Here is a 21,164-nt window from a genome sequence, read left to right as displayed (position 1 = left end):
GCTTTTTCTGTAGTGATAGTTATTGTATTTATTTCCTCCACCACCCCCGCCCCCCCCCCCCCCCCCCCCCCCCCACCCCACCCCAACTTTTGCCCCATGATTATTTAGTGTTTTTGGAATGCTATTAGTGTCTTCTACCATGAAGATGATGCAAAGTATTTATTAAACTCCTCTGCCATTTCCTGGTTCCCCACTATTATTTCCGCAGCCTCATTCTCTGAGGGGCCCATATTGACTTTGGCTCCTCTCTTCCTTTTTATATATTTAAAGGAGCTGTTATACTGTTTGCTTTTACATTACTTGCTAGTTTACCTTCAAAAGTTTGTTTTCTCCATCTTCATTATTTTTTTGGTCATTTTCTGTTTTTAAAACTTTCCCAATCCTCTGGCTTACCACTAATTTTTGCCACATTGTATTTTTTTCTTTCATTTTGATACTATCCTTAACTTTCTTGGTTAACCATGGTTGGTTTATCTCCTTCCTACAATCCTTCTTCCTCACTGGGATATATCTTTGTTGTGAGTCATGAACTATTTTCTTAAACGTTTGCCATTGTTCATCAACTGTCTTTTCTGCTAAACTCCTTTCCCAGTCCAGTCCAGCCAACTCTGTCCTCATTCCTTTGTAATTACCCTTATTTAAGCTTAGCACAGTTGTTTCTGAACTAAGTGTCTCATTCTCAAACTGAATGCTAAATTCTACCATGTTATGGTCACTATTTCCTAGGGGATCTTATACTCTGAGATCATTTATGAAACCTGCCTCATTACACATTGCCAGATCCAAAATAGCCTGATCCTTGGTTGGATCCACAACATATTGTTCTAGGAATCTGTCCCGAGTACACTCTTAAGAATTCTTGCTCTTATGAATTCTCTGCCAATTTGATTTTCCCAATCTACATGAAGATTAAAGTCACCCATAATTAATATACTGCCATCTATACATGCCCTCATTATCTCCTACAGCATAGCTACTGTTAGGGGGACTCTAGACTACTCCCACTTGTGTCATCTTCCCCTTGTTATTTCTTACCTCCACCCATATGGATTCCACATCTTCTGATCCAACATTATTTATTGCTATCGTACTTATCCCACCTCGTACTAACAAAGCTACCCCACCACCCTTTCCTTCCTGCCTGTCTTTTCGAAAAGTCACATGTCCCTGAATATTTAGTTCCCAGCTTTAATCTCCTTGCAACCATGCCTCCGTAATGGCTATAAGATCATACCCATTAACCTCTATTTGTGCCGTTAATTCATTTATTTTGTTCCGAATACTACGTGCATTTCAGTAAAGAGCCATTAATTTTGTTTTTTTTAACCATGTTTTCCCCCTTTGACCCTATCTGCTGTTTTTTATTTTTGTACACTCTGTCCCTTCCTGTCACAGTTTGGGTATCATTACCTAAATAGCTGCCCTGCAATGTTGCCATATCTTTTTGCTTTGTAAGCCTATGTATTCCCTCTCCAGAACCTTTACTCTATTTAGTTTAAGGCCCTCTCTCCAGCCCTAGTTATTCGATTTGCCAGGACACTGGTCCCAGCATGGTTCAAGTGAAGCCCATCCCACTGGAACAGCTCCTTTCTACCCCAGTACTGGTGCCAGTACCCCATGAACTGAAGCCCATTCCTCCCACACCAATCTTTGAGCCATGCATTTAACTCCTTGACTTTATTTACCCTAGCCCAGTTTGCCCGTGGCTCAGGTAGTAATGCAGAGATTATTACCTTGGAGTTTTAAGTGGGAACCTTTGAAATCTGTTAACAATGTTGTCTTGAACTGGTATGCTGTTAAATTGGTGTGATATTGGTGCACCATTCCTTTAACTACTTTGCCGGGATAAATCAATATCTTGAATCACTTTTTTTCCTGGAAGCTAATTCCCTGTGAACCAAATTTAATTTCATAGCAACATTATGATATAAGCTAATCACAAAATCCCCTCCAGATGAAGATGTCAAAACATGACAAAGACTTTAAAAATGCTATTTGATTATTAAATTAATGTGAATTACTGGGGTGAACAAAATGTATGTTACACTACATAAAACAGGCCATCCTCCAATTTACCATGAACAACAGCTCTTTCTTTGCGTGTCATCTCTGGTGCCCCCAGTGCTCCACTACCTGGTACCCTGCAAAGTGTTACCATTTACTGTGATTTCTCCCCCATGCCACTTATCAATTAGCCCTTGGAGCCTTCCATTCTCCTAGTGCTGCCATGTCTTGAGGGCAACAGCCCCCCAAACTGCCAAAACAAGGGAATTAGCTCCTATATCAAACTCCTCATTCCAAAACTATCAATCAATTGTGGATTGAAATGCTCCAAGTGTAATTTCCCTGATGGCTGAGCTGATTAAGACAGCAAGTAGCTGATTCATCTAGACCAAGAAGCTTCTAGTTTTGTGCTCTAGTTTCCGCTGTGATCTTGACTAAGTTTCCAGTTAGGATGTTACATTGTTTAGTGCCTTTTGATAGTGGGGGGAATAAACAGTCAGGGTTTCTCTTCCTGAAATAAGAATTGTGCTGTGAAGAGTGTGTTTGGTTGTGTGGAGTGAATGAAAGGTGAAGACTGGGCTGTGATAACCCTACGCTTGAATAACCACACCTTGCATTTATATAATGTATTTAACATAGTAAAACACCCCAAGGTGCTTCATATCAGTGTAGTCAGGCAAAAAAAATGACATCGAACCAAAGGAGATAATGTTAGGAATGGTGAAAGAGGTAGGTTTTAAGGAGTGTCTAAGTTCTCTAAACATTGCAGGGCTGGAGGAAGTTACAGAGAAAGGGAGTGTGATTCGATTGGAGGGATTTAAATACGAGGATGTGAATTTTAAAATCGATGCCTTGGTGACTCTGAAGCCAATGTAGGCCAGCAAGCACAGGAGCTGTGTGTGAATGGGACTTGATTAGGAAATGGACAGTAGAGTTTTGTATAATCAGCGCAGAGAAAGTTCACTTAATTGATTCTGGGGATGAAGAAGTTGTCTTATGAGGAATGGTTGGACAGGTTGGGCTTGTATCCGTTGGAGTTTAGAAGAATAAAAGGTGATCTTATTAAATCATAGAAGGTCCTGAGGGAACTTGACAGGGTGGATGCTGAAATGATATATGCCCTTATGGGAGACACTAGATCTAGGGGGCACAGATTACAAAATAAGCGGCTCTCATTTAAGACTGAAATGAGGAGAAATTTCTTCTCTGAGAGGGTCGTTAGTCTGTGGAATTTTTTTCCCCAGAGACCAGTGGGGGCAGGGTCGTTGCATATTTTTTAAGGCTGAGTTTGATAGATTCTTCACTGACAAGGGAGCCAAAGGGTATGGGGGGTAAACAGGAAAATGAAGGCCACAATATGATCAGCCATGATCTTATCAAATGGCAGAGCAGGCACTAGGGGCTGAATGGCCTTCTCCTGCTCCTAATTTGTATATTCATATGATCTTATATTTATGAGAAGTGGAAGATGTATGGTTGGTCAAAGGAGCATTGGTATAGTTGAGTCTGGAGATAACAAAAGAAGAGATGATGATTTCACCTCAAGCTGAACGTTATTATGGGGGTGGAAGTAGGTGTTTTTTGTAATGGAAAGTACATGGTACCTGAAGCTTAGCTTGCTGTTATGCCTAGTGAAGGCATATCCTATTCATAACTTCAAACATGGACTGTGTTCCTGTGGAAGCTTTAATAGCTGTCTTTTATATTTTAAAATGGACACCCATAAGGTGCTAAGATGGCTACCAAGGGGTTAGGTGACCTTTGTTTATTCGACACAGACTATATCCAGCTTCCTGAAAGTTCTAATTGAATCACTCACCCTTTGAATGGACATATCCAGACAGCACCCCTCTGTGGAATTGACAATTGTCATTGTTCATTGTTTACTCTGAACACAGAATCAATGGACTTCTCGACTCTATTTCTCCAAGTTTGCAATTTAACAAAAGACAGCTGATGAGACCAGTTATCCATAAGCTAAGTGTGAAAGACCACCATACATTTATTGTATGGTAATGGCTTTGGACTTCCAAACCAATCTGGTTGGACAATAGCACTGTTGGTTACGTGACCGAAACTGGCTGGAGATAACGAGTTTTAATCTAAGGACCCAGACAGGCCTGGGCAGTCTGCAGGAGACACCGAAAGAGACAGCAGCTGCAGCAAAATGCTCAGCCATCTTTGCCTTTTAAGAACCTGGGGACTGTAAAGTCTTTAAAAGCCTCTCAGCCTAATTCCAAAATCCAAGTCCACATGTAAAGAAATTGGACCTCCTGATTTGAAAGCCACAAGTGTCTAACTTTATGATCTGCTGAACGTTCATCTCTTTAAGGGAATCCTACAATAATTTTGATATCTGACTCCAGCTACCTGAACTCATCTAAACAGCAGTTCAGGAGTGGAAAAGACTTCCTTCTTCACCAGACCCTCAAAGACTGTCTTTCCATAAAGAGCTAGAAACATGAACTATGAACCATTTCCTTTAACTGTACTTTTTCTCGAGTGTGTGTGCGTGACTGTTGAGTTATTAATGTAGCGTTTACCGACTCTTGAGGAGTGTGTGAATAAATCTTAATTTTTAAACCCACAAAAATCTGCTGCTAATTATTTAAATTGACCACACGCAGAAGGGGACTAAGAAACACACACGTTTACCTTTTCCAAAAAAACACATACTTAATATGGACTGTAAGAGAAGAGACTTGAGAGCCAAGTTTATCTTTCCTCCCCTGTCCATAACATCAGTGAAGTAGCATGCTGAGGTTCTGAATAGTCTCTTTCAGACTGAATTGGTGGCCTGAACAGAATCACTGTTTTGGGAATGAAGATTGTGATCAGGACTCAAAAGCACTGGCTTCAGTCTCCCAAATGTTTAATTGCAAGAAATTAAGATTCATCCAGCATTGAATGTCAGACAAGCAATTTGGCAACATGAGACAGTAGAGGAGTCAAATGAGGTGGCGGTGAGGTAGAGCTGGGTATCATCTGTGTATGTACATGTGAACACATATGTTTTCGGGTGACTGATGCCTCTGTTGGACAACATGTTGCTGAGAAATAGAAGATGCCAAGGGTATATCTTTTGGAGACTCCAAAATTAATGAGTGTAGGGATGGGAAGTGGAGCCATTGCAAGAGAGTCTCTGCCTACAACTGGATAGGTAAGAGTGGAACCAGGTGAAGGCAGTGCCACTCAGCTGAGCAACAGAGAAGAGGTGTTGGAAGAGAATGATGTAGTCAACTGTATCAAAGGCTGCAGACAGTTCATGCAAGAGGAAGAGGAGGGATAGTGCACCCTGGTCACTTACAGGATGTCACTTGTGACTTTTGGCAGGGGAAGAAACCTGATCAGTGTGTGAATAATCTGATATTCAATATCAAAGCTAGTATATGGAGAGGTGGCCTTTGGGCAAGGTACTGGAAGAACGCCAGCATCATTGGAACTGTACTCCATGAAGAAGTCAATCCTTTAATGGGAGGAGGGGAGACATTTCTGCGGAACCTCATCTCTGAGGGATTTCCTGTTCTTGTGATGATGGAAATGTTGCAGTGTTTAAAATTTTAAAAGAAGCCCCAAGTTTACCAATGTCTACACTGCTCGTTTCCAACAACAGCTGCTAATCAGATTTTTGCCATACTGTTGTCCACAATAATTCCCTTTTTTAACTAGATGCTGTGGTATTGACATAAAAGAAAAAAAAAATCACACGCTGAAAGCAAAAATAAAATAACTTTCATTGATGTAACATCTTTCATGATCTTGGGAGTCCCAAAACGTTTTACATCGGATTAAATATTTCTGAAGTGCTTTCACTGTTGTAATGTAGTATAATACAGCAGTGAATTTTGTACAGCAGTCTTCCACAAACAGCAATGTGATGATGACCACATTGTCTGTTTTAGTGAAAGCACTGGAAATACACATCTGATCCACCATCTGAAAGAAAAAGACTGACGTTTTGGTGACAGCTTTTTCCAGCTGATTTGGCTGATTTCACCTATGATGGGTGGTGCAATTGGCCTGAACATGTCTAGGCTGAGAAATATGGTCAGCTTTGGCTCCCCAGCTGAGTAAGCATAATCACTTATCTGTGTTTGGACGTGCACATGGGGATCGCCACAAGCTCAGGATTAGGCGCAACACTGATGTTCTCTAGGTTTGAAAATCCTACTCTGTGAGTCCAGCAACATTTACAATTCACTAAGATAAAAGCAAAAAGCAAAAAACTGCAGATGCTGGAAATCCAAAACAAAAACAAAAATACCTGGAAAAACTCAGCAGGTCTGGCAGCATCTGTGGAGAGGAACACAGTTAACGTTTCGAGTCCGCATGACTCTTCAACAGAACTAAGGAAAAATAGAAAAGGGGTGAAATATACGCTGGTTTAAGGGGGAGGGGGTTGCGGGGGGGGGGACAAGAAGAGCTGGATAGAGGGCCAGTGATAGGTGGAGATAACCAAAAGATGTCATAGACAAAAGGACAGAGGTATTGAAGGTGGTGATATTATCTAAGGAATGTGCTAATTAAGGGTAGAAAGCAGGATGAGCAAGGTACAGATAGCCATAGTGGGGGTGGGGTGGGATGGGATGAAGGAATCGAAAAAGGCTAAAAGGTAGAGATAAAACAATGGATGGAAATACATTTAAAAATAATGGAAAAAGGTGGGAAAAGAAAAATCTATATAAATTATTGGAAAAAACAAAAAGGTGGGGGAAAATCGGAAAGGGGATGGGGATGGAGGAGAGAGTTCATGATCTAAAATTGTTGAACTCAATATTCAGTCCGGAAGGCTGTAAAGTGCCTAGTCGGAAGATGAGGTGCTGTTCCTCCAGTTTGCGTTGAGCTTCACTGGAACAATGCAGCAAGCCAAGGACGGACATGTGGGCATGAGAGCAGGGTGGAGTGTTGAAATGGCAAGCGACAGGGAGGTCTGGGTAATGCTTGCGGACAGACCGAAGGTGTTCCGCAAAGCGGTCACCCAGTCTGCGTTTGGTCTCTCCAATGTAGAGGAAACTGCATTGGGAGCAACGAATGCGGTAGACTAAGTTGAGGGAAGTGCAAGTGAAATGCTGCTTCACTTGAAAGGAGTGTTTGGGCCCTTGGATGGTGAGGAGAGGGGAAGTAAAGGGGCAGGTGTTGCATCTTCTGCGGTTGCATGGGAAGGTGTCGTGGGAGGGGGTTGAGGTGTAGGGGGTGATGGAGGAGTGGACCAGGGTGTCACGGAGGGAACGATCCCTACGGAATGCTGCCAGCGTTTGGTGGTGGCATCATGCTGGAGTTGGCGGAAATGGCGGAGGATGATCCTTTGAATGCGGAGGCTGGTGGGGTGATAAGTGAGACAAGGGGGACCCTGTCATGTTTCTGGGAGGGAGAAGAAGGTGTGAGGGCAGATGCGTGGGAGATGGACCGGACACGGTTGAGGGCCCTGTCAACCACCGTGGGTGGAAAACCTCGGTTAAGGAAGAAGGAGGACATGTCAGTCTGACTAGGCACTTTACAGCCTTCCGGACTGAATATTGAGTTCAACAATTTTAGATCATGAACTCTCTCCTCCATCCCCACCCCCTTTCCAATTTTCCCTCTCCTTTTTGTTTTTTCCAATAATTTATATAGATTTTTCTTTTCCCTCCTATTTCCATTATTTTTAAATGTATTTCCATCCACTGTTTTATCTCTATCTTTTAGCCTTTTTCGATTCCTTCATCCCATCCCACCCCACCCCCACTATGGCTATCTGTACCTTGCTCATCCTGCTTTCTACCCTTAATTAGCACATTCCTTTAGATAATATCACCACCTTCAACACCTCTTTGTCCTTTTGTCTGTGACATCTTTTGGTTATCTCCACCTATCACTGGCCCTCTATCCAGCTCTTCTTGTCCCACCCCCCCCCCACCCCCAAACCAGCTTATATTTCACCCCTTTTCTATTTTTCCTTAGTTCTGTTGAAGAGTCATGCGGACTCGAAACGTTAACTGTGCTCCTCTCCACAGATGCTGCCAGACCTGCTGAGTTTTCCAGGTATTTTTGTTTTTGATTTATTATTCACTTTTACAGAGAATGGTTGCTTCTGCAAGTGCTTAGAGAATTGTTGGCACCCACATCATTCTGTAACATACTGCAGAAGTACACTTTGGAAAGAAAAACTTGCATTTATATACTGCCTTTCATAACCTCCTTTACACTTGGCTAATGCATTACTTTTGAAGTGTATTCACTGTTGTAATGTAGGAAACACAGTGACCAAAATGCACACAACTGCCACAAACAGCAATGTAATTAATAATAGCTGGATAACCTTGTTTTATGAAGTTTATTGAGGGACACTGGCAAGAAACTCGCCCTGCTGTTTGAAATATTACCTTTCAGGAGAGGAGGCAGAAAAATTAGGAGGTTAAAAATTAACGATTGTTTAGAGAAATCTGTTTATCATATTTGAATAATTCGACAAATCTGATTATTTTACATGTGTGAATGCTAGACTTGGTTTGTTTAAGACTTGATTTAAAAGAGAATCTTCAACTGCAGTCAGACAGACAAGTTTTCTACTGAATGTGTAAACTAACGTGCTGAAAAGTTCAGTGTCGTTACTGCATGCCTTATCCAGTTATATAATTACACGGACCATGCACAGCCATTGCACAGAAGTCGTGGTGAAAACGTACTTGTCAAACCGGTTAAAGATTTAACATTGATATGGGTATGGCTGAAGTTTTTTTTAATGCAATAGCGAAATTAAAACAGGATTGTAATCGGAATAAGATGTGAACTTGAGGAGAAACTTAAGTTTTCTCTTCCCGCACGAATTGGGCAAAACGAAGTTGTCCAGGATTTAGTTTCCCTTTAAGAAGCTCTGCAGTATTTTTCCATTACAGCCTGTCGACGTGGCATGGCTTGTCGTCTTTTGTCGGGCATGATGGGAGAGGATTTGGGAAGGGATTGAGCTGAAAGCGAATGCTTAATTGTAGTTAGAGGTGAACGGTGATATTTTTGTAATTGAGGCTAGAATCTGGAATGTATTTTTTTTCAGTGACAAATCCTTTTTTAAGATTCCTCGCAAATTTAATTAAAAAATAACTGCAGCATAGAGAAATGTCCAAACGTCCTTCCTCGGCTTGTTTGCTTCAGAACCAGGGCACATTTAGTGGCTATTATCTGCAATGCACGTCATTTATCAACCCTTGGGGATTTGCTGGGGAATGTGATTGGTCTGAACTGGAAGCGTTAGAGGGCGGGGTAGTTCTCTGCAGCAGATGTTTTTGTGGTTACTGAAACTCTCGGGTTTCGACTACAGCTCTCTTCGCTTTTGTTGCTGCTCCATTTTAGCCTCAGCTGCGTGAGCTCTTTTTTTTGTTTGCAATAAAAAAAAAACAAGAGCCGGAAACAAAAATGTAGCTTCTCTTGTGAGTGCACTTGATTGGTAATTGAATCCAATTCAATTAATTGAAAAATAAAAAAATCTGCTGTTTTAACAGGATCTATGCCCAGTTCTGTGTGGGTGACCTGCAAGTGCTCAAAAGACATGGGGCTGCTGCTGCAAGACCAGCCCTGCTCAGCCCGGCGCTGCCAGCCAGCTTGTCGTCTGCTGCAAGCGCTGCGAGCAGCGGCAGCTGCAGTGAGGCATGCAAAACCGATGAGGTCAACGGCATCACGTCCAATCAGCACCGAGACAGCCCTTCCCTTCCCAAAATGCCTCGGCTGGAGGAAGTTGTGCTGCAAGAAGGCCATGTTGGTGAAAGTGGAAGAACTGTCTGTTCACACCCATCATGGACTGGCGGGCGAGCGGTGGGCATCCAGGGCGAGCCCAGGCGGCCGGGCGACACCACAGGTACCCGCCCCGGACCTTGGGCAGCGCGGCCGAGCGAGAGGGAGGGGAGAACCCGCGGCGCGGGCTGCTTTGCTCAGCTAGTGCTAATAACTCACAAAGATGCCTTGATGCTGAGGAACTGTCAATATGGCAGAAACGAAGGCTGTGAGCATACTAATGGCTCTGGAGAGGCTTTCACCCAGAGAGCTAAAACGGGGCTGGGACTGGCTTTCCGGGCTTCTGCAGTAAACATGGGAAGACCCAGACAGTGGAAAGATGCAGGAAAAATCGAGGGATTGCCTGAGCTGGAAGCAGACCCCTCTCTTTGTTCTGAATACAACAAGCGTACACAAGTAAGTACTGTTTTAATTGAACTTTGTCCTTGAAAACTAGTGCTGCGATGCAGTACAATTACAGCTCTCTAATTATAGCAGCTATGACTGTTACATACTATCCTAATCTCTCTCAAATGGAAACGAATTTGACACAAACTTCTGGTGGTCGATTACAAACCTTATTTGGATAAATTCCCTAAATCAAAAATAAACTGCAACATTAACCCTTTAGTTACTCTTTTTCCAAAAAAAACCCACATTCAATTTTTGATCTTACAGAACATCTCAATGAAAAATTGTGGACAAAGATCAAGTCTCTAAAAAAACTAATGATTTTGATCAAATCACTAATGGCTATACTATGTGGCACAAGATTCATCATAAAGGAATGCCTGCATTTTTATATAAGCAACGACCTTCAGAGTATTTGTTTGCAAGGCTATAGTTGTGAACATGTGTTGGCTAGGTTGTGATCGATTTAGGTTGTTTACTGAATACAAGTAAATCTGAAGTGACCCATGACTTACCAAAAAGCTTTCTTTGTTTGGGTGTTGGCTTTGTTAACTCTTTGTGCTGAGGAGGTCATGTGATTAATTCAACCCTAAATGGGTTCTGTTGTGATAATTTTGCATTAAGCTTGCATTTTTTGGGGAGTTGAGCATTTTTTTGTCATCTATCTTATGTCATTTATCCTTGACTTCTTTCATTACTGAAAATTAATTTCATTTTCATCCCCATCTTGTAAATTGTGGTGTTTTTTTCATAAAACTAAAGTTGCTGGTTGGAGGTACAGTAAAAATGTTTCAATCATCTTTCGCTCCCAGAAACTATCCTGAGAAGTTACAAATTTTGGCTGCATTTTGCACCTAAACACTTCAGTTTAACTGAGAAATTGGTTTACAGTTAAGTCTCATGGATATGTTCAAGCGCTATGATAGTAAGATGGAAACAGAATAAGCATTACGGAAAAGAGTTAATTAAAAATAGCATTTTTGTATGCCAGAGCCCTTGGTGTTTTTCAAGTTTGGATTGGTCATGTAATTTCTGAATCACTGAACACTGGGAATAAGTGTAAATGTGCAATTGTTAACCAAACATGAATATTGATAGCTTCACGAAGTCACTTCAGAATCCCTTTAAGCAAAAGCTTGAGCTATGCTCAGTCAAATATAAAAACAATAAGAACTGGACACAATTGCTCCTGTTGCATTCACTTTTCTTTTGGAAGAGTTGCACGATTTCAGTTTATTGTACTGATCAACTTCCCTGCAAACATAAGTTATGTTCAAAAGATTAACACTCCACTTGTTTTTTATATTGAGTAGATTAATTGTCTGAGTCTGAAAGTTACCTTTTCATCATGTAAACTTGCAATGGAGTGAGGAAAGTATGGGTAATGTTTAACACCGAAACCAGTCATTGTGCAGCAGTAAAAGTGCAGTCTTCTCTTGTTGAAACATTGATATTTTGAAGTATTAAAATATATTTTGAAGTGAGTACACTACAAAAATAAGTGTAAATTTCCATGGGTGAATAACTCAGAACTGCAGCTGTGTGAAACATGTTTTCATTTGCAGTATTTTGTGAACTGACCAAATTTCAAATCTGCATATTTGTAGCTTAATGCATCAAACCCTTTTGCTTTGGCTTAAATTTTGTGAATTTCATTGTTGTGGTTTGATATATCAACAAACCCTTATTTGAGCCTGTTTATTTCTGTCATTTTTAAAAATTAATTTCTGAGTTTACCACCATTTTGTTTCAAGATCGAACCTGTAACAGAAAATGCAAATTAGAATTAAACTTTGACTTGTACTTATTTTTGTGACCCAATTTCCCGTAGTATTTTTTAAAAATGTATTAATTGGGCTTTATCTGTTAAATGTTGAAAAAAGCATTTAATTTTTCCAGGGTGAATTTAAGATCTGAGTGCGCAGATCAGGATTACTGTCTCATTAGTGTTGGCCAGAATATTTGTTTGATCTTTTTATGTCTTTGGGAGAATTACTTTCAAGTGTTTCTTGTGATATTTCCCGCCAATTTATGGGTGTCCGGAAGTAAGCACAGCTTCACCTAGTCTTTATAGCAAAGACGACGAGCTTTGAGGAAGCGCCATTTTTGTGCAAATTCATGCCTCCACTTGTATAGGTGTGGGAGGTATAGGTGTGGGAGGAAAACTACTGTAACATAATTTTGGTTGGTTCACAAAATACTGAAAATACTTATTTGTGCTAGAAAGTGCTTTTCCTAAGGTTCTGGTAAAAACTGCAGTTTGCCTAATGTGTGTCTTCATTGTTCGTTTGGGTCCCTCAGTAAAAGGGTGCAAAATTAACCCTTGCATTCTCGAGGAAATCAAAGGTGGCAAAACACAGTACTTATTATTCTGCATTTATTGGTGTTAGGGAAAACTTACTCCCAGTAAGCTTTGAATTGTATACAAATTGTTCTGGCAAATGGCCATTATTGTTTACAGTGCAGCTTTTCAAAGTTAAATAACCTTGAACCAATATTTTACTGGAAAAACAATGCAGCTTCTTGTTTAAAAAGTTCCACCTAATGCTGTCTTAAGAGTCACATTTGAGGAGGGTGGCTGAGATTAAACTCTGGACATTAGTGGAGCAGTAAGGGGTGACCAATATAAATTTATCAAAGCTTTTGCACGTAATCATTTTGTTTAAAGTATCTTAATACCTAATGGGTTTGCAGTTTTGGGGATTTGCTCACCACTTTTCTTGGGAATGTCAAGAATCTTACACTAACATAAAGGTCTTAATTCATGGTCTGCAATTGTGAGGAGGGAAAATAATAAATTAAGTGCACTGAAAGACCAGTTTAGAGTTCTTTTGCTTAGTCTCTTGCATAGATCCGAGATAGTTACGGGCACACACTAGTTCTGAGCGTAGTTTCTATTCAACATGTTTCTTAAAACTTTTTCTTCAACATTCATAATGAGAAATACGTGGAAACCTTAAATAAGATCGTTGACTTGTTGGTACAGGTAGTTTTGCAAATGATAGTCCCTAGGTAAATTCTCCTTGAAGTTCAAGGTGCTTTTTGTTTCCTGTGAGGAAGAGACAGTTGACTGTCATTTTCACCATGATGATGTATGACTCTCAGCACATTTTCTGTTGCATATTGTTGCCAGAAAGCAATGGAGTAACTTGTTTTTCCAGACACTATTATTTGGTGGCAATGGGATTTATTTTAGAATAGCTTTTCATATTTTATATACTCAGTAACATGATAACTACATTTTTGAAATGTTATACCATGGATTAATGCTGAGCGTTTAGTATTTTTGTAAATATAACTTTCTCCAATTGGTGCTTTTTCAGTTAACGTAAATGAGAATTTTACAACCGATCTTCAATGTCTAAATTGTAATCCTAGAAAAATATATTCATGTTGCATCAAAGGTCATAATGGAATTACTTAGAGCAGTAATGTACTGTTACACTTGTCCTTCAAGATGGACTTGAGCTAAAAATGTGACTTAATTTTTAAAGTATAAATCTACTTTTGATCTATATTTTGATTAAGGATGCAATATTAGCAAAATATCAGGAGTTAAAATATACATAACTTACAGCTGGTGGGCTATTTGTACAGTCAGAGTTCTGACAAATGGAAAAAGCTTCCAATTTAAAATGGCTGACAATGTGTCTCTTTACAAGTATTCCACTGTCATACATGGTTAATAGTGATTGCGCGGCTAAGGAAACATTTTTTTCTACAAGTAAAAATTTTTTAATTTGCCCATGAGATGTGGGTGTCACTGGCTAGGCCAGCATTTATTTCCCATCCTTAATTGCCCTTGTTCAGAGGGCATTTTAAGAGTCAGCCACATTGCTGTGGGTCTCAAGTCAAATGTAGGCCAGACCAGGTAAGGAAGGCAGACTTCCTTCCCTAAAGGACATTAGTGAACTGTGTGCAATGTGTTGGGTGCATTGTGTGCTAAGGGCATCTTTTACATGGTTAAATGGTGTGAGAGAGCATATTTATGTTTAACTAAGCCTCTTGAACACTTTCTTGTGGTTGGTAGCCAAAACTGAATTCCTGATTGATGAAATAGTAAATGCCATCTCATCTGAAGACATTAGAAGCTAAACAAATATACAGTATTATTGAAACCACCAAAGAGCATCAAAATTGTGGTTGTGAATACCATGACATTTGTTAATGCTTACAAGGTGAAGAATATTGTGTCATTATTTTCAAAAAAAAACCATGACCTTAATTTCCCACTAATAATTATGACAGACTTTTATGGCCAATTGTATAACCTAATGTTAATGCTAGTGTCGTTGCCAAGTTCCTCTTCTGAAAAAAAAAGTTACCACACCCTTGGGATTTGTTAAGAGAAAAATGTCATCTTGTGCCATGTCTTTAGTGGTGGGTTTATGGGTTCTGTATGTAGGGAAAGACTGATATTTGGCAAATCAATGGATGATTTCCAAAATCTTTGCATGGCAAAGATCAATTTTATGAATTGAGCAACGCACCTTCTCCGAGATTTGTGTTCACCTCTTGAGTGTAGGTGCGGGGTCATTTTTTCCATTACACCTATTCTCAGTGGGGTGCTTAATTTCCACTACTGAAGTTAGTTTTTAAACCCCTGTGCCAACACCACTTAATATGGTTGTTACATTTACAAAACATTTAATTTTATGCAAATGTAAGGAAAATTAGTGTAATGTGAATTAATGTAACGTAAATATTTTTAAAATGGCTTACTTGTAAATGGCAGCAGTTGGGGTAAGTCAGGGGACCTAAGGTTTTATGCAATATACTGAACTTGCAGTATGATTTTATTGTGTTGGTTATACTCGTCTTATTAATATATTTGAAGTGTTGCAGTGTCCTACTGTAATATACACTGGCATCTACTTACCAGCCCCCCTGCTGCTTCCCTCACTGCAACTGAAAAATATAACCAAAATCTGTTGTTGATGGCCAAAATGCAGTTCTGTATAATGAAATTTAATTCCTATTGAAGTAATGGCAGATAGGTTGCCTCTACCAAATTTTTGAGAAGTGCAATAGCTTGTAGTTGACTATTATATGTTTTGTGAAGAAGGGATGCAAAACTGAGAAGCTGCCCGTTTCTTTAGATGTGATTCCTACAGTCATAAGTGTATTTGATAGATGAATTGCAAATGAAAGTTGTTTAAATTGTTTTACTCTTTACTTTCCCCAAGTCCTTCTCACGTATTGCCCCTATGCTCGCTAACCTAGATTGGCTCCTGGTCAAGAATGTAGTGCTTTGATTTTAAAATTCTCATCCTTGTTTTCAAATCCCTCCATGGGATTACCCAGATGGCACTTGGTTGCCAGTTTTCTCACGTTTTAGTCTCCTGTTGTTCTGAAGGTGCTAAAACATGATTGCATATGCATTTAATAAGAACAGCTATTAATAATGAAGGATGCTTATTAAACAGGTAATGCACATCTTTGATCTCTTACCATCAGTCTTGAGAGCAGTCAGTGCTGCTCAACAACCATTAATGCGTGAATAGTTCAAATTGGTATTTGTATGTTCAAATTTCCTTGTGTTGATCTTTGTTCCTTCCCACTATTTCAGTGTTTTGTTGGGGATCTTTTGCCATTGATTTTTTCCTTCTTGCTTGCGTTCTGTAATATGAAAAAAAACATTTTAGATGCCTGTTCCTGAAACCAGATTTCTCCTCTGGACTGACTGACTCAACATCTTGGCTCTGGTATATTTGTACCCACTTGGGAGAGTTCAACCAGTTGTATGTAATTTTTCTCACAATGCCATTGCAGGTGCTGTTGGATTTCATGGACAAAGCTGTGAAGTGGTACCATCTGATAAACCAGGGGGGAGTGTACAGACTGATTACACCAAAACAGCTGGTAAGAGAATCAAAAGCTGCTATTTTGAGGAATATTAAAGCATAGAAAACAAAAGTCTTAACCTGTGACAAAATTTAGAAGTTAGCATGCTGTTGCCTTTGGATTTTAGTTGGATGCAAAGGAATAGCATGAATTATGATAGTGTATTCTGACTCTTATTTTGCAGTAGTGAATGGTTGAAGAAGTTAATTATGTTCAATTATCACTTAAAAATCTGAAAATATTTGCTGTGCTTAGTAGTTTGGAATGTTTGCAATCTTTCCCTTCATTATCCAGGACACATCTGTTTTTGAGCGACACTGTTCCTCCTCAGTTCCATGGAAGACTCTGCAGAGTTTGAATTGTCCGCTCAACCTTGTTGTTCAACCTGATTGGAAGTTTCAATATATTTCCACTCTATCCTGTTTACACCAGTCCCAGGTAGGTTAGTAATTTGGAAATCAAGGAAAAGCAGAGATAAATTGGGTTTCCATGTAACATTAGTCTTGTCATTCAAAAATAGCAATGACTTGCAGAAATAATTTCTAGAGCATTGGAAAGTGGGGGTTTTCTAAGAGAAAGATGTAGCTGTGTAAAATATAATAATGCATTGTTACAGTACTCTGGGATCCACCTTGATAGTTAAAGATCACAGTTAATGTGACTGGCTATGAGAGATAATAAACGGAACAATATTGCTTTGATATTTGAAAATAAAAGAGCCAATATCTTTCACTTTATAATTGTTGATGGGGATAAGAAAGGTTCCATGATTTTTCATTGATTTATGTTTATAGAGCTTGTATCATTATTTCTGTTAATATTTTTGCCTTTGAGATATAGTTCTCCATCAGGTTTTTTTAACTGGTAAAATTTTGATTTCAGCTTTTCGAAAATCAGATAAACCTGCCTGCTTACCTTAAAAACTTGCCTTCAGAAATACCTCGTATAAACTCTATTCAAGAAATACTCTCTCACAGGTAAGCACAAAATGCACTCCTACATGTTGAGAACTGCCTTTTCCTGGCTCAACTTTTTCTTTGATTACTCCTTTGTCGTCTCTACTGAAGTTGGTGACTCATGCTAGACTACCGACTGCATTTTACATGCCACTGCCAGGAGGGGGGGTGTGGGGGCACATTAAATATGGCAGGTGCCCACCACCTACCCGCTCACCCCTATTGTATGGGTGTGTGGGCGCATGCTGAAAGTGGTAGCCCACCCTTCATATTTAAGAAGATTGTTGAGGGCCAATCAGGCTTGTTACCAAGCCAATTTATCCCAATAATATGTAGCCGGTTTTTATAAACAAAATTTTCAAAGAGCGGGAAGATAGGGGGGGGCGGTGTTCTATCTTGAGGGGCTGTCTCCCAAGATAGACCCCCACCCCCCACCACCCACTATCTTCCTACCTACATACTGCATTAAACCCACCCCGCTCCATGCCCAAGACCCCGGACTTGCCTGTTTCCGGGCTCCGTTGGGCTGCCTTCCTCCTCGTTGCCGTGCCAACAATGCCTGCTGATGCGCTCATGGAGCTGGTGGCCAATTGGATTAGCTGGCAGTTCCTGAGGGTGGGAGTTCCTCCCAGTTGAGAGGTGGAAGTCCCCCACTGCTCCAATTGAGCCCATCCACACCGTGTTATGGCAAGAGGGTGGGCTGGTGTGGAGTGGGTTGGCTACACGCCGACTTTACATTATGAAACTGTCTGCCGCACAGTTCTACAAGTCACAAACCCAGTCCCTAAATTGCTATCTATTGCACGTAAGTTTAAACAGCAAGTGTAGATGGGCTTTTGGACTGTGGACCATTGCAACTTTGTCCCTGTGCCCGATCAAACCTTGTATCATATGCGCTTTGAATAGGATCACTTGGCAGCAAAAGAAGTGGGATTCCCAGCCAATATTTTAAAAAAACTTCTTAGTGAATAAACACAAACCAATCCTGTTGGCTCTGCTGTTTAAGACACTTCTAATATGTTTTTGATTGGGCATTATTTATATTCGAAATTAAGAAGTTGCTGTGCACTGAAAGGATTATTCTGAAATGAATTTTGAATTTTATTTTCACGCTTGAAATTTTGAAAGTTCTGCATGATGTTTTGCCAATTTCAAATAGAGTTTAGCACACACTCTGTTTTAGAGAAACACAGCCTGTATGAGCTTGAATTAGTCTTCTAATATTTGGATGGTTTTGCAGTTTCACAGCATCACTTGTCTCTTTCACTGGAATTATATTGGAAAGGATCTGCAATGAACCCAATAGAAGAGCCAATTTTGCAGCTGTTATAACTGATAAAAATACACAAGGTAAGAATGTAGTAATATTCCAATCAGTATCAAATCTATTAGACATACTGTGTATTGCCAAAATTGGATTGTTCAACAGTTGGTTGAAATACTGAAGCAATGTTGCGTCACAGTGATGGGATGCCGATGTGCGTCCAGCATTTCTCTCAGGTTGATGCTAGGAATGAGATAATCAGGGAAGATGCCGAGAATAGGTTTTTTGTTTCATTAGTGGGAAAATAAGGTGTAAATATGAGACGGTTGTTGCTCTTGTGTATAGAAACACCGACAAAGGCTGAGGAATGGATCACCTGTTGGGTGGAGAATTGTTCCAAACTGCCATTTTGTGTTTTCCTGTTAGTAGCAGTACTGAGTTGATGAGTATAAAAGGTGTTTATTCCAACTTGACTGGTGATTTTATTTTGTTATGTTTAACTTGTTTGCCTCTTGCTTGATTATAGGTATTTCTGTTCCTGGTGATTGGGGTTTGAAGTTACTTGTTGGAGACATTCAAAATACTGCCATTACTCTGCACATCTATGTGGATCTCATGCTGTTATCTTACACCCTTGGAATTTTACCAGGAGCCATGGTGGTGTTTTATGGTTTGGAGAGGACCACATCGAGGTTAGTATTCTATTTAGAAGTAAGCCATTCAGTCCCTTGAGCCAGCTCCACCAATCAGTTATATCCTGATTGGTTTGTACCTCAACTCCATTTACCTGCTTTAGCACCATGTCCTTTTGCTACCATTACCATACAAAAACCTATCAATCTCTGTCATGAATATTTCAATTGTCCTACAATTTACAAACCTTTAGGGCGTAAGTTCTAGATTTTCCCCGACCCTTTGTGTGGAAAAAGGGCTTCCTGAATGGGCTAATTCTAATTTTGAAATTAGGTCCCCTCATTCTTGCCCCACTAGAGGAATAGTTTGTCTTTATTTACAGCATTGAATCCTTTTAACATTTTAAACATCTTAATCAGATCAGTTCTTTTAAACTCAAGGGAATACAAGCCAAATTTAGGCAACCTGTCATAATTTTATCGCCTGACCTCCAGTATTCTGGATCCCTGTTGTACCTATTGGCTCCAAAGCCAATATATGCTTCTTGAGGTGCGATGCTCAAAGCAGACTGCAGAACTTCAAGGTTCTTTGCAACTGAAGCATAACTTCCTCCTTTTCGTAATCCTCCCCTCTGCCCACCTTGAGATAAAGGTTGCTATTCCATTAGCCTTTTTGGTTTTTATGCTGGTCTACAAGCTTTAAATGATTTATGCGCTTGGACTTCCAAATCTATTTGCTCTTCTGCAGTTCCTTGTCATTTAGCAAACACTGCAGTTCACTGGGTCCAAAGTGGGTGATGCCATACTTGTCCACATTAAAATCCCCCAACTGTCAAAAATTTTCCCACTTATTTAACCCAAATTCATTTCATAGAAAACCCTCGCAGCCATCACAGTGTTGACATTTTCATTTCATCAGTCCTGCATGCATTAAGATCCAGGCCTCAGAGGTGCTTAATCACAGTGCCATTCAACCCTCAAAAGGGGGCCTTTGTAGGATTCGGGTGAATCCCCATGACTGAGAAAAATGTACATAAAATACTGCAGACCTGAAACAAAACGGAAAATGTTGGAAATGCTCAGCAGATAAGACAGCATCTATGGAGAGAGGAAAGTAGGTTAACCTCATTTCAGTTCTACCACTGTTCATTTCTCTATAGGTGCTGCCTGACTTGCTGAATATTCCCAGAATCTCTTATTACTGAGAAATGGGTTTTTGTTTGATTTTTATTGCTTTTGACACCAATGCTTAATGTGTGCAATTATATTTTTAAAAGTGTCCTCAAATCCAATTGAATAAATTGAAGCCATCCAGTCGAGTTAAGATACATTTCAGAAAAATCCATTTCTGTTGAATCTTTCCAAACTGTTTTTCAGGCACAACAATGTGTACTGCAAGTATGTACCCTCGAGCAGTGTGTCTGTCCTTGCAATTCCTTCATTGGAGGCTGTAAGGTTAGTATTTTGATTCTCGCTTTGCTCATCTTCTGTGAAAGCTCAATGTACTAAAATGGAAGAATCTGTACATCCATAGCTGTATTCAACTTTGCATTTCATGCAGATTTCCAAAGGGAATAAACATAGTACAGCCTGTTCCAATTGGGGAAAGTATCACAAACCTTGGTAGTTGCTATTTAACTTCACAATATCTAGTATAGATAATTTAGTAACATTTTCAGAAAAAGCTACTTTTTCCACATTGTGTTCCCTTAAACTTGGTCTACATGGGAAACAAAATCTTTTTGAATTGTTAGAAATTTAACCTGGGTTTTTCAGGCTCCATGTTGACTTGTAATTTCAGCCCTTCAATAATTTCGAAGAACTCAGTTTCTTAAGTTCACCCAGTTTCCCCTCACACAACCACAGGTCTGTACTAGTGCCTCACCACCCAGCATAGAGAAACAAAGTGCCTTCACAGTCAAGCATTGGCCCCTGTCTGTCAATCCTTATGTCTTGCTGTACACCATTCATAAAATGAGGTGGGAGCGGTGCAACTAAGTATCATTGCTACACTGTGTCCAGAGGGACAGAGTCACACCACTGGCAATATCAAAGAGAGCTGCTGTTTATTTTACTAAGGTTAAAATATCTGGCTGCTACTGCCAGCAAATGGAAATTTGGGTCAGGAGTCTTGCTGACTTTTGTCAATGTGGTGGTTGTGAGAAAGAAAAAGGAGAGGAAAATAAATTGCTGGGTGGGGGAAGGGGGGAACGAAAGTTTGAGAGGAGGAAAATTCAACCCGTTTTCTTAGAAAGAAAGTCGAATTCAAGGTTGGTTTAAAAAGCCACGTTAAAGATGAACTTGGCTTAA

General features: G+C 40.0%; 1 protein-coding gene across 3 annotated transcripts in view; it reads left to right on the top strand.

The window, feature by feature from the left end:
- Positions 1 to 21,164, top strand: part of ctc1 (CTS telomere maintenance complex component 1) — an 80,542-nt gene that overhangs the window by 36,476 nt on the left and 22,902 nt on the right. For all 3 annotated transcript variants that reach the window (XR_013573460.1, XM_078530025.1, XM_078530026.1), the window contains exons 13-19: positions 9,480 to 10,164; positions 15,931 to 16,020; positions 16,297 to 16,440; positions 16,885 to 16,979; positions 18,199 to 18,308; positions 18,749 to 18,914; positions 20,232 to 20,309. Coding sequence is in view for 2 of the 3 variants with exons in the window: in XM_078530025.1 (XP_078386151.1) it covers positions 9,480 to 10,164; positions 15,931 to 16,020; positions 16,297 to 16,440; positions 16,885 to 16,979; positions 18,199 to 18,308; positions 18,749 to 18,914; positions 20,232 to 20,309 (1,368 nt within the window). In the remaining variant the exon portion in view is untranslated. The remainder of the gene's footprint in view (positions 1 to 9,479; positions 10,165 to 15,930; positions 16,021 to 16,296; positions 16,441 to 16,884; positions 16,980 to 18,198; positions 18,309 to 18,748; positions 18,915 to 20,231; positions 20,310 to 21,164) is intronic.

The sequence above is a fragment of the Cetorhinus maximus genome, chromosome 26 (genome assembly GCF_964194155.1).
Source record: "Cetorhinus maximus chromosome 26, sCetMax3.hap1.1, whole genome shotgun sequence".
NCBI lineage: Eukaryota > Metazoa > Chordata > Chondrichthyes > Lamniformes > Cetorhinidae > Cetorhinus > Cetorhinus maximus.
This window is presented reverse-complemented; position numbering and strand designations above follow the sequence as displayed.